This window comes from Xenopus laevis, chromosome 1L, assembly GCF_017654675.1.
Source record: "Xenopus laevis strain J_2021 chromosome 1L, Xenopus_laevis_v10.1, whole genome shotgun sequence".
In the NCBI taxonomy this organism is placed as follows: domain Eukaryota; kingdom Metazoa; phylum Chordata; class Amphibia; order Anura; family Pipidae; genus Xenopus; species Xenopus laevis.
The window spans coordinates 96,863,644-96,877,300 of NC_054371.1; the positions used below are offsets into that span (position 1 = coordinate 96,863,644).

Genomic DNA, 13,657 nt, shown 5'->3' on the forward strand with positions numbered 1-13,657 from the left:
TTTGAGACTTGTCTCAACCCCATATCCAAAGTTTGTAGAACTGTGGCCTTATGTGCCTTTTCTGATCCTTGTTTATCGACTATCCCAATTTATCTTCATGAATTTATAGATGTTTTTGATGAAGGCAGTGCAGACGCTCCCCCACCTCATCGTATTTAGGAATCTCTTATTTATTTTTTCCCAGGTGCAACCATTCCTTTTGGTCATATTTATCCTTAACCTTTCAGTTCTTAATGACTATATTGATGAGAATTTAAAGAAGGAATTAATTCACCCCTTGATGTCTCCAGCTTGTTTCTTGTAGAAAAGAAAGAACTTTCTCCTTGTACTGATTATCAACATTTTAATCAGATCACAATTAAGAACCGTTATCTGCTTCCTCTCAATCCAGAATTATTTCAAATTCTTCATGAGGCCAAGATAATTCCAAAACTGGACTTACTGTGTGCCTATGATTTGGTCGAAATACATGAGGGGGCGGATGGAAAACTGCTTTTGTTCTTGTTATTCACACTTCAAATATCTTGTAATGTTTTTCAGTATGTGTAATGCCCCTGCAACAATTCAACACTTTAATATTTTTAGAGATTTTCTTGACCAGTTTGTTATTGTGTTTTTGGATGACATCTTAATATTTTCTTCTTCAAAAGAGAATGTTTTGCATATGAAAAAAGTATTTAATAGACTTTTGTTCGCTGTTTGTCAAATTTGAAAGATGTGAATTTAAGTAGATCTCCATTGAGTTCTTAGGTTTTGCTGTTTCCACTAATGGTGTTTATATGGATCCCAATATGATCTCCACTATTTTGAATTGGCCTGTTTCATTTAGACTTTCCCAAAATCACTGCACCAATCTAGAATATCCACGCACTTAGACATCAGCAAGCTTGCTGGATATTATTTTTTTCTCAATTCAATGTTCATATTGCCTACAGACCAGGCTCTCAATATCAGAAAGCTGATGCTCTTTCACGTATGTTTCCTGATGAGGTCTCATTTCCAAGGTTAAAAAAGCTTCATCTTTAGTAACACCACCTAATAATCTTGTGAGTAAAGATGGACTTGTCTTTATCAAAAATTAAATCTTTGTACCTGAATCTCTTCGTATGGTAAGGACTGCTTGTATTACATTCTTTCCTGTGAGATCTCTGCCTGCTTCAAAGACCCCCACTCTAAGCTTTTGGGGCTTTTACATCCTCTGCCAGTACCTAAAAGACTTTGGGGTTCAATCTCTTTGGATTTCACTTTGGACTTAACTGTTAAACAAGTCTACAATCTCATTTTGGTGGTTTTTGATTGGTTATATAAAATGGTTCTAAAATTGGCCATTATCCTGAATGCTTGGGACATGGGATTTTCCAGATAATGGATCTTTCCGTAATTTGGATCTTCATACCTTAAGTCTACTAGAAAATGATGTAAACATTTAATAAAACCAATATGCTGTTTTTGATTCCAATAAGGATAAATTATATCTTAGTTTGTATAAAGTATAAGGTACTGTTTTATTACAGAGATTTTTTTTAAAAAAGTTTGGATTATTTGGATAAAATGGAGACTATGGGAGATAGTCTTTCTGTAATTTGGAGCTTTCTGGATAATACGTTTCCAGATAATGGATCTACATATAAATTTTGGAACGCTGTTCATTTTCTGAAGATCAAATTGGCCTTTTCTACTGCTTTCCATCCAGAATCTAAGGCAAACTGAAAGGACTAATCACTTTCCAGATTCTGGATAACAGATCACATATCTGTAGTTCCCTCTGCTGCTACTACCAAGTATTCATTAAAGAAATTGTTCAGTCACATGGGCTACCAGATAAGATTGTCTCAGATCGTGGTGTACAATTTACATATACAATTTGAAAGGCTCTTTGTCAATTTCTAAAGATCAAATTGGCTTTTTATTCAGCCTTCAAGCCAGAATCTAATAGGCAAACTCAAAGGACTAATCAGACCTTAGAGCTGGACATGCGTTAGTTGTTTGTTGCCTTTAGCTGAGGTTGCCTACAACAATTCCGTGTACTCATCTATCAAGCAAACTCTATCCTTTGCTAACTGTGGTTTCCATCCTCAAGTCCTTTCTAATCTTCTAAGTGAAGTTCCCACTGTGCAAGACCATCTTTGTTTCATATCTAACAATTCACTAATTATTCAACAAGCCATGAAACAGGCTTTTTCTTAAAAGATTCACCTTGTTATTCATGCCACTTTGCTTAAACCAGTGGTTAAGTGTTCTTATTATAATATATATTCTCCACCTCATCCTGCTGTTCTAATTGAAGGTGTTGAAGAATTTGATGTAGAAGCAATTCACAAATCAAGGTTAACTTCAGTATCTAATCAAGTAGAAGGATTACCCTCTTGAGGAGAACTCTTGGGAATCTACATCTACAGTTCGTTTTCCCCTTCTCATCAAGGCTTTCCATAGTACTTATCCTTGGAAACCTGCTCTGGTACACAAGCCCTGAGGTTGCACTTAGAAAGGGGGCAATGTCAGTCATCACCTCTTAAGTGAAATACTCACTGAGTGTCCAGGCAAAATCTCTGTGCATACATATTGGAAAGCGTGCCTCGTTTCGAATGAACTGTGGTTGCTGCAACCTCTTTGTGCGTGAGCTTTGATGCACCCGTGCGTGGTATGATGCATACTCACAACACATAAATCATTGCAGGGGTGATTGTCCTTCCTGACACTGAGCATTTCCCCTCCTGTGATTCTCCGGTTTGAATTGGCTTGGATTCCCTGGTTTGACTTCAGCCCTCCTTGACTCATCTTCTGACCAATATCCCAATTTGAACTTGGCTACAGTTATTTACTCTCCAGTCTGTTGCCTGCCCCTGACCTCTGCTTGTGACGACTCTGCTTCTAAAGATTTGGTTCTGGTTACCTGGCCTGCGGTGATGTATATTACTGACACAACTGCAACTCCATAACTGCACTCATACTGTACTCATCCCAGGCTCTGGGTTCCCAGTGGGAGGCATAAGGGCAAGCTTGTTTCATCAGACTCATCCAGATTCCTATAACCAATGAGGTAAGCCTAACAAGTGAAACCCTAATAGAATTTCTTATTTTATTAAGACACAGTATTTATGCAGGGTGTAAAGAAAAATACATACACAACTAAAACAAATCATCCTACATACCCTCATATTTCTTGCTGAAGTCTTCCTCTTCTTCACAATTCTTGACTTCAACATCTTGATTCCCTAGCATTAAGTTACACCCTAGCACTTTCTGAAGTAGTTTTTGGTCTTGGGTCTTGTGTCTCCGTGGTTGGGTGCGTTTCCTGTAAGGTCTAAATTTGAAAAAACAGAGTTAAACATTATGTAGTACAAAAATGATTATAAACCAGTTAAGAGTAAATGGGCAACATAACACAAATAAAAGCAGAATAAAATAGCCAGCTAATTTATTTTGTACTTTCAAATAGCAAAGAACTACCCTATAAGACGTCAGTTAAATGTAACCAAATGTGTTCCTATTAAAAGGTCAGATACTGAGTATAACTGTATTACTATTGCCCTCACGTGGGACGCAGTGCAGAAACATTATTGTGCGTGACATCATCGCACCACCTTTGACGCAAAAATTCAAAATAAATAGCCACTAAGGACCTGGGTTCAATGCCTGAATATAGCTCTTTGTGAAGTTCCTGAGTGTGTCTAAATTACTATTTTTGCTTGATACTCTGGTTCCTAATTTAGATTCTGACTACGCTGATCGCTAACTGCCCTGACTTTTGCCTGAGATTTGTTAACCCTTCGGATACCATGTATTGGACGATTTCTACCTGCCTGTGCCACAGCTTCCTCCTTGGTTCTAACTTCCACCTCAGGTAGGCTGCTGGGCCTTGACAATAACCCACTTCTAACTATAAGATATATATAGGATATCCAAGTTAATAAATAAAAAGTGACCTATCGTAATACTCATGTTTGCTAGTATATATGAGTGATCCACCCTGCACTGCTGGGTAGCTTAATCAGTGGCCATATTTCCCCTTAAATTTAGAAAATGTACAGTTCCAATAAAGTTTGTGAAACCTTTGGTATGAACCAATTTTGTGCATTAAACTTTTTGACATGAGCTCATTCAAGTGGTAGCATTGAAACTCATCCTTCACCTTATTTCATTATGAAGTGATAGATTCTGGGACTTAAAATACCTCTGCTTTCCAGATAATAAGTGCACCAATCAATTTTAGAAGCGGTCCAGAGAAAGTGGGATGGGTAGATTATATAATGTTTTCGGGTAGTATGTTTAGGCATTGTTGGTGCATGTATGCCACTAAAACTTTGTAAATACACAAGGGTGTGGCGAGGCCAAAGGCCAATGATTTGAAAGTGGTAATGTTTCCCTATCGTGGACTGGAAAGAGGTTTTGGTGACGCTGGACTGACACAGTGGATATAAAACCCTGGGAGGAAGTTAGCGTACACCAGTATTACTCAACTCTGCCAGTAGAGCAGTCTTACCTACAGGATTCAATATTCAGACCTGCTGTTTCAACACACACCATCTATCATGTGATAAGCATTCGATTTGAAAGTATAGGAAACAGACCAGGAACAGGCAATACTTTAGTCTGCAAACACCCTTTATTGGTGTATTTTCATTCACGACATGTTTCGGGAACCAGTCCCTTTTTCAAGTGAAGAACAAAAGCAATTACCACACATTAAAGGAAAACTATACCCCCCAAACAATGTAGGTCTCTATTAAAAGATACTGAGTAAAACAGCTCATGTGTAAAACCCTGCTTCATGTAAATAAACCATTTTCATAATAATATACTTTTTTAGTAGTATGTGCCATTGGGTAATCATAAATAGAAAATTGCCATTTTAAAAAATAAGGGCCACCCCCTGAGATCGTAAGATTCACTGTGCACACATACAAACCACATGTAAGGTCACATGAGCCAATTAACAGACAGAGTTCTGCCTTTTGCTTCCTCACTTCTTCCTGTTACAGTTAGTGTTGTAGTATTTCTGGTCAGGTGATCTCTGAGGCAGCACAGATAGAGTCACGAAATGGTGGTTCAAGGCAAGAGATGTAAAAGGGCAATATTTATGTAAATATATATTCCAGTTTGGTAAGATTCTTTAATATGTCATTCAATTTGATATAAACTATCTGTTGCTTAAGTATTCATTGTGGGGGTATAGTTTTCCTTTAAGTAACCATTGTAACCCCACCCCTTTGGTGTTCCAGGTGATACTTGTGACATCATGGAAAATTCCATTCCTTTGTTGCATGTACAAATATATCCCAATAACAGGAATACCATCTCAAAAATGTGAAAAAATCCCATAAAAATAGTCCATAAATAACAGTCCAACCTGTTGGAATAAATACAATTAAATACTTTAAATACTTAAGAAACTGCACCAAGCCTATCACTTTTGCATGGCCCCAAACCATTGAGTATGGTTTAACTGAGTAGCTTTGGTAGATATGATGGACTAAGTTATATAGCGGTCATGATAACTACTAATCTTAACTACCAGTCCCCTCTTACAATGGTTCGAGGTACAATTAGACTATGGTTTGGATACATTTCCATGAGTACACTGGGAAATAAAGGAAATGAAAGTGTTGGTTGGTTAATGTTTCTCCCTTCTGATATGTGAGAAACATGGTGCCGCCAAGGGCAGGTCTGGGAGTGGCACAGTTAGTGACCCCTTATGCTCTTCAACACAACGGGATATACCGTTATAGTACCATGAAGTTGGTTCATGTTCATGTTTGACAGACATTTGGTATTGTTTTCTATATATGCCGATGTTGAGAAAGATACGAGTGTTTCAGCAATTTGAGCATAATGCTGCAAGGGAGCGGAATGTTATTGATATACCGATGGGCTGGCTAACAAAGTAGCCTTGTAAGCACAGTAAATCAGCAGCTGTTTATTGGTTATACTAACTATGGTTCTTAAAATTCTTATCCATAATGTGCAAGGGTTCAATTCCCCTATCAAACGAACTAAGGTCTTTGCATATTACTCCTCCTTAGACGCAGAAATTATGCTTACAGGAAACCCATTTTTCCCCATGCTTCATACCTAAAGTACTTCCATAAACGGTATCCAATGGTTCTTTTATCTTCTAGTTCTACTTAAACTAAAGGAGTAGCCATATAAGAATTAGACTAGAAGAAAAGAACTTTCATCAGTCAGGACAGTGAGGTTGTGAAATGCACTGCCGGTTGATGTTGTAATGGCTGATTCAGTGTAACAGTACCTGTGCGGCGGGGTCGTCCACCGCGTCGTCGGCGGGGACGCCCGCCGCATGGTCCACGAGTCGGCGCTGGCGCCATCTTGGATTCTAGGGCGCGCGCGGCGCACCTGCACGCCTCTTAAAGGCGCGAAATTTGAACCTATATAAGGCCCATTCTGTCTCCCAGCCAGTGCCTGTGATAGAACTTTGTTTCTAAGTGGTTTCTGAGCCTAGTGCATCTGTTCCTGTTATTCTGTATTCTGATTATCCGTGTTTGACCCTGCCTGTATCCTGACTATTCTGAACTCTGTATCCTGACCCTTGCCTGCCTACGACAACTCTTCCTGCTTGACCCCTTGATTGACAACCCGGTTTGACCCTTGCCTGCCTGACGATTCTGATATCCGCCTGCCTCGACCCTGCCTGTTTGACCATCCTTCTGCCTAATCCTTTGTACCGTGACCTTCGGCCCAAAAAGACTTTGCTAACAGACGTGCCCCTTCGCCAGCTAGAACATCTCGCCTTGCACCCCTCGTTAAGTCCAGGTGGCACCCAAGTAAGCTGAGGGCTCCTCCCGAAGCCCAACGGTGGTCACACTACTGGTGAAGCCGAGCCGAGACCAGGGTGCTTGGCATTTGTTCTGGTATCGGGTGCCGGCCGTGACATTCAGTTAATGTTTTTAAGAATGGTTTGGATGATTTTTTGGACAGACAGAATATCAAAGGCTATTGTGATACTAAACTCTATAGTTAGTATAGGTATGGGTATATATAATTTGTGTAAAAGTAGGGAGGGGTGTGTGTATGGATGCGGGGTTTTCATTTGGAGGGGTTGGACTTGATGGACTTTGTCTTTTTTCAACCCAATTTAACTATGTAACTACTGCAAAAGGTAGATAAAGTGATTACATATCTGGAGGAACATTATATTTATTGGTGATTCTCCCCTCATAATAGTATCCTATTATACCCAAAATATACAACTTGAGTTTTTAAATAACCTTTTAGAATTATGCAGCCAGATGGTAATTTATGCGACTCAAGCATGGTTTGCAACCAGAAACTTGATTGTCTGACACTCCCAGAGAAATAGGCGGTGGTTAGCCCCAACAAAGATACATTAAAGGAATTGTTCAGTGTAAAAATAAAAACTGGGTAAATAGATAGGCTGTGTAAAATAAAAAATGTTTCTAATATAGTTAGTTAGCCAAAAATGTAATGTATAAAGGCTGGAGTGATTTAATGTATAACAAGTCAGTCAGATCACTACTTCCTGCTTTTCAGCTCTCTTGGTTTACACTGACTGGTTACCCTGGTTACCAGGCAGTAACCAATCAGAGACTTGAGGGGGGGCACATGGTTCATTTCTGTTGCTTTTGAAACTGAGCTGAATGCTGAGGATCAATTGCAAACTCACTGAACAGAAATGTACCATGTGGCCCCCCTTCAAGTCGCTGACGAGCTCAGAGTTATAGAGCTGAAAAGCAAGAACCGGAAATTCGGCTTTACTAATGCGAGAGAGCACAATTGCGCCCTCCGCATTAGAGTTCCTGCCTCCCCTCCCGACAGGTAAACCGAGAGGGGGGGGGGTGGCATTGTTGGAGCCACCCCAGGCGGTGTTTTCCTCTGAATCGTTGCTGTCTGCAAAGTGGCAGCATCTTGCATGGAACTTTCAATGCCCATCTCAAGGTCATTAATAAACAGTTGAAAAGCAAAGGACCAAGTACAGAGCCCTGCGATATTCCACTGACAAAACTGGACCAATTAGAAATTGTTCAATTTGCCACCACTCTGTAATTGATCTTTTAGGTAGTTCTCTATCCAAATACAAATACTATGTTCAAGGCCAACATAAGTATCTTATCCCTTAAAGGAGAACTAAACCCTAAAAATGAATATGGCTACAAATTGCCATATTTTATATACTGAATTTATTGCACCAGCCTAAAGTTTCACTTTCTCAATAGCAGCAATGATCCAGGACTTCAAACATCACAGTGACACATCAAGAGAACTGTTTATCTTATTAGTTACAGCAGTTGTATCTAATTTCAAGTGCTGAGTATTCAGGGTTCATTTGTATAATTTTCTGGTGTCAGTACAGGAAATCAAAGAGAAACTTGGGACATTTTAATAAAAATCTGAGACCGTGGGCTGAGGGGTCAAAATTGGGACTTTCCCTTGCAAATCGTGACAATTGGGAGGTATTTTATTATATATTTTTGGTGTGCTAAGTGAATGCAATATGTTGCATTATACAATAGAACATGATTTTACATTGCCCAGGGAATGCATTAAAACAGCATATATTATAGGAAACCATAACATTCCTGGGGGGGGGGGAGACGCCACTTGCCTGTATGAAAAACTGTGTTAATTCCAGTAAACCGTAATATCCAGTAGGGAATATTCTATTTTTAGTGTATATATCACCACTGGTTTAGCACATTCATCCATTTTTATGTAAACTCTCTCAGTTAGGTAAGTACTTCAAAGGCTTACCACAACTGTTTTAATCTTTTACCAAGCTGTATTTCCAGTCTGCTTTCACTAAGCACTGATCACTGAAGCTCCAGAAACAAAACGAACAGAACCAATGAGTGCAGTCTAAACCAGTGATTGCAACTGACTTGTTATCTACTTAGACTAAAGCTTATGGGAACCTTCTTCAGTCCACAGCCAACACCACTGGGTGTCAAAATACCTTTTGGTAAATGCTGCCACTTCTCATGAAAAACATAAAATATATAAAAATGTAGAGACACATACTGCCCTTAAGGCAGGGATTGTTTCATAACACTTCATGTTCCTGATTGACTTGCCTATGTGGCAGCATCAGCACCTTTGAAAGGCAGTGTATTTTATAATGTTCTATTTTTGCCCCTCATCCACTCTTTTGCAGTAATAAAATGATTAGGTTATCTTTAGAAGTGAACTCATTGCCCTTTTCATTTTTATATTTAATACCTGTGGTCTGTTTTGTCCTTTAACTGGCTCCTTCTTTCCCTCCATGCCTCTAGTTCAGGACTACTGAGCTCAGTAGGTTTTAAGTGGTCCAGGATAGTAATGTCTTTCCCCTGCTTCCACGCTTCAAAGCGATCTGGCTGCAGAAACTTTACAAATACATCCATAGATATCTTCACCATGTCCTTTCGACATGTGCACTGAACCACAAAAAGAAAGAAAAATACTATTGAGCCTAAAAGGAGATAAAACCATCAAATAATTGGAGAAATGGGAGCAGAAGTAGATGAACATGTTCAAAAGATGAAGATGGCAATGCAGAAGGAACAGTGAGATTATAGGACACAAAGAAAAAGAAAGTACATGTATATGGGAGTATGGAAAGTGGTATGGAGGAAAAGTTTCTGAGTAGAATTTGATGAGGAAACCTTCAAGATTGATTATATGGTGCTGTAGAATTATAACTGCATGTTAGCACATTTTTAGCATTACTGCATCCATTTTAGTGATCTTGCTTAGGCTGTTGTATTTCTGTTATTAAGATATGACCATTATTTCACTAACCTTCAATGCATTTTAACAAGATGTAGGGATAAATGAGGGCTGTCTGTTTTCAAGATTATAGAAAACCACATCTGCTTGTTATGCCAAATTTATAACAAATTTGAAATGTACATCAAAAGTGTGCAGTTCCCATTCCCTGAGAACAAATAATTCTGTTGCTCATTCATGTGATTAACAACTATAATAATTATGATTATTAATGTGCATTTCTTTGTTTCAGGGTTATCTCTCATACGTAGACTCCTTCCCAGGAGTTTTACATATTTTCCCTCCAATGTAACTGTTTCAACACATGCAGTTTCTGTATCCTTATAACCCCTAAGGTCAGTGGCACACTAGGTGGTTTCTCCACCTATTTAGAAATGCAGGTGACAAATAGAAACAGGAAGGTCTGCTACCACTGCAGAGCGAAATAAACTCCAAGACCGCACTCACAGGCCTATGCCGTACCTTCCAGTGTACTTTTAACATTGAGCAGATAGAAGTAGTGCAGGCAAAGAAAACTTGTAGTGTGTCACTAGTCTAATAATCCTGTGAGGAATTTAAAAACAAAATGTGTTTATTTGAAATAGTGTTATCCTATAGTGTTCATAGTGATCAAAGGGAGAAAAAAATAGGGAAACCTAAAAATGTAAGTACAATGGCATACAAGGAGATTTGCAACAAGCAGGAAATCTGCGTTACCCGCAGGGGACAAATCTGAAAATACAATGCATTCTGGATCCACTAGAGCTGCAGCATGTTAAGCACTTTACATGTGGCAATCCTGGGTAATTGTGAAAAATGTAATCTTACATATTTTTTTGCAATTAGCCAGGATTGATGCATGTATAGTGTTTTACATACATTAATTGTAATGGATCTATATGGCAGGGTATTTTCCATTGAATGGTCACCCATGGAACCATTTATTTTCTGCAGGCGACCAATTCCTACCTGTACTGTAGCCCTTGTAGATAATTTGAATCACCAATTAGTGGCTTTTTAGCATCTGATTTTTTTTTCTGTTTTCACTAAACCTGCTTTTTCCACCTAAACCATGATGGTTTTCATGCTTCACTAAATTCATTTTAGTGGTCTTGATTATCTGTCATATCTTCTTTATTTGTTTATTATGCTAGGACAGTTAGTTCACTATACCTGTGTAGCCATTTTTCCATAATCAATCCAGCGCAAAGTGGCAAAATTTGTGGACTCTGCACAGTTGAATCCATGGTTAAATCCTGCATGGTATCCATAAGGGAATGTGATCATGAACTCACCAGCCTCCTGCGTAATCTAAAAGCAACATAAAAAAGACATCTTATTTAAAGGGGACCTGTCACTCATAAAGTGGAATATTAAGGGGGCTATTTATCAAAGGTCGAATTTTAGAGCTATGTGAGCTCTTTTAAACCTCAAATTAACTCACAACTCAAATGGTTTCTTATTTAAGAAAAAACTCGAATGTAAAAAACTCAAATCAGCAAGTTCAAGTTGTGAAACCCAAAAACTTGAATTGATAGAGGTTTTGGTGAAGAAAAAATCAGAAAACTGAAATTGATCGAGGGTTCAAGTGAAACCCACCAAAAAAACTTGAACATCATGAAGGCTATTAACATCTTCATATGGTTCATTTCTGACTGAAAAATAACCTTGAAAACTAGAATTTTTAATGGAAAGCACAACTTTGATAAATCTGTCCCTAAAAGTCCTTTTCAAATTAAAACATAAAACCCAAATTCTATTTTTAATAACAAATCTATATCTGTTATAATATATTTAAAAATCACAGCTGTCAGTCATATATTGCCTCAGTCATAGAGGAGGGGCAGGCAATTACTTTCACTTTCCATTCTGCACTTCCTAGATATCCTTGATCGCCTCGCATTTCCCTACCCTCTTCACGGACTACAGTATAATTGTGGAGTCAGTGCACAGGTTCCCCATTCTTGCACATAAACAAGATATTGGGATGTTGTAAAGCTTGACTTAATAACAGAGTTCACAAAACTGCACTTGCCTATGTGCTCTGATTGTGACAGCCAAAAGAATGAAGGAAACTAGATAGAATTCATATTGTGCAAGTAAAGTTTATTTTACTTGGCTAAACCAATAGAAAATAATTTAGAAGTATTTCTTTGAGTGACAGGTCTGCTTTAAGCACAAAGTTGTTCACAAAATGATTATAAACCAAAAGCTCTAGAAAACTAAATGGAGGAAATTATTAATCTTTGTGTAAAGTCGATCACACGTGATAAAACTCACTCGATCAAACGGAATACCATATTTCTTCAGGATAGATGGTGAAATCAAAGTCATTTTATGCCGAAGAAATGCATCACAACCTTGAGAACTGCCAGGGAAGAAGCCTAAAGTTGGAGAAAAAAATAAAGCATACTCTGAATATATATTTAACTAGAGATTCCATATTAACACAATTCATTCATCAGAGTGGCTTAGGTAATGCAGTTGAAGACAAGAAGCATGGGAAAACAAAATATAACTTTAAGGCTGGTGGGTTTGAATAAAAGTAAATAATCCTTATAAACTAGGCTTTTTAAAGGGGATTTTGTGCTTACTGGCCTTTAACTCCTTTAATGACATTAATGATCTTAAATATATTATATACTGTAAGATTACACAAAATGGCAGATATGAAACAGGATCCGATAGACTGGTCAAGATACAGGCAGGAGTCAGGCTTGGTCAGGGTCAGGAACTGGTCAGAATACAGAGATAAATGCACCCAGGAACTATATGAATAGACCTACGTTGGGCAATGACACAGTATAAGCCGGTTCTTTAAATATATGAATTTCGCACTTATGCGCGATGCGTCATACGTCGCATCATAACTCGGAAGCTCAGATGCGCAGGGAGAAGACACAGCGGACGTCCCCGCCATGCCACCACTGGACTACCAGGGATTCCACCAGGTACCCTCAAACCTGCGGATGGTATCCCTTATTAACAAAAGGTTTCCATAAGGAATGGAGATGTTTATTTCTGTCATCAACGTTTGAGCAAATCTGATTGTATCTCAGATATAACTCAGACAGGCAGACGGCACTTCTGGAATGTGGTTTATTGGAGTTGCTGCTGTTATAGAGATATACAACATTTCTAGTGTTGCAGTTGTAGAACCCTCTGACACATTAGATTTAAATTCCGGACCTGTTAGGATTACATGACAGTATCCCCTATAGCCAGTTCATCAGATTCCGTAGGAACTGTAGCCAGGACGCCACATATGATCAACAATAATTTTATTGAGAGCCCATTAGGGGTCACTGTTTACTGTTGTATATAACTACAGCTGTCTGAAATGATCAGTTAGCCTATGACTAAGGGATACATTCCCGAAACGCGTTAGGTGTCTAACAGCAGCAACTCCAATAAACCACATTCCAGAAGTGCCGTTTGCCTGTCTGAGTTATATGTATTTACAGTGGGGACACTGTTGACTGGGCACCTGGAGGAGGGGAGGTTCGGTGAGCTGAAGCGGTCTTTACTTCTATGATTGTATCTCAGAGCCTGGCTTAACACAACTCATTTTTTTTATGTGATGAGGATGAAAACTGTCCCACCTAAGATATGCAGGATGGCCTGTTGGTTTTTGGTATAGGGATGTTTGTATGGTTCCATTTTTGATGTAGATGGTGGTATCCAGAAAGTTGATGTGTGGATAAGAATGGTTAAGGATAAAGTTGATAGTGGGGTAGAATCAGTTAAATCTTTGGTGGTATGCCAATAGTTCTTTTTCTGATGGTGTCCCTATGATAAGTATGTCATCTATATACCGTAAATAGGTGAAGGGCCTGGTGTTGCAAGAAGCCAGGATATTTTCCTCTAACTGGGCCATAACTTAACTGGGCATTAACTTAATTCAACAAGAAGATCAAGTGAAAGAAAGCCACTGTAC

At 38.6% G+C, this 13,657-nt stretch overlaps 1 protein-coding gene across 7 annotated transcripts in view; it reads right to left on the bottom strand.

Moving 5' to 3' along the window:
- Window positions 1-13,657, bottom strand: part of LOC108711800 (lysine-specific demethylase 4B) — a 451,885-nt gene that overhangs the window by 163,700 nt on the left and 274,528 nt on the right. For all 7 annotated transcript variants that reach the window (XM_041591519.1, XM_041591530.1, XM_041591528.1 and 4 more), the window contains 4 exons: window positions 12,001-12,104; window positions 10,894-11,031; window positions 9,193-9,389; window positions 3,153-3,304 (listed from right to left, as the gene is read on the bottom strand). In XM_041591519.1, the coding sequence (XP_041447453.1) occupies window positions 3,153-3,304; window positions 9,193-9,389; window positions 10,894-11,031; window positions 12,001-12,104 (591 nt within the window). The remainder of the gene's footprint in view (window positions 1-3,152; window positions 3,305-9,192; window positions 9,390-10,893; window positions 11,032-12,000; window positions 12,105-13,657) is intronic.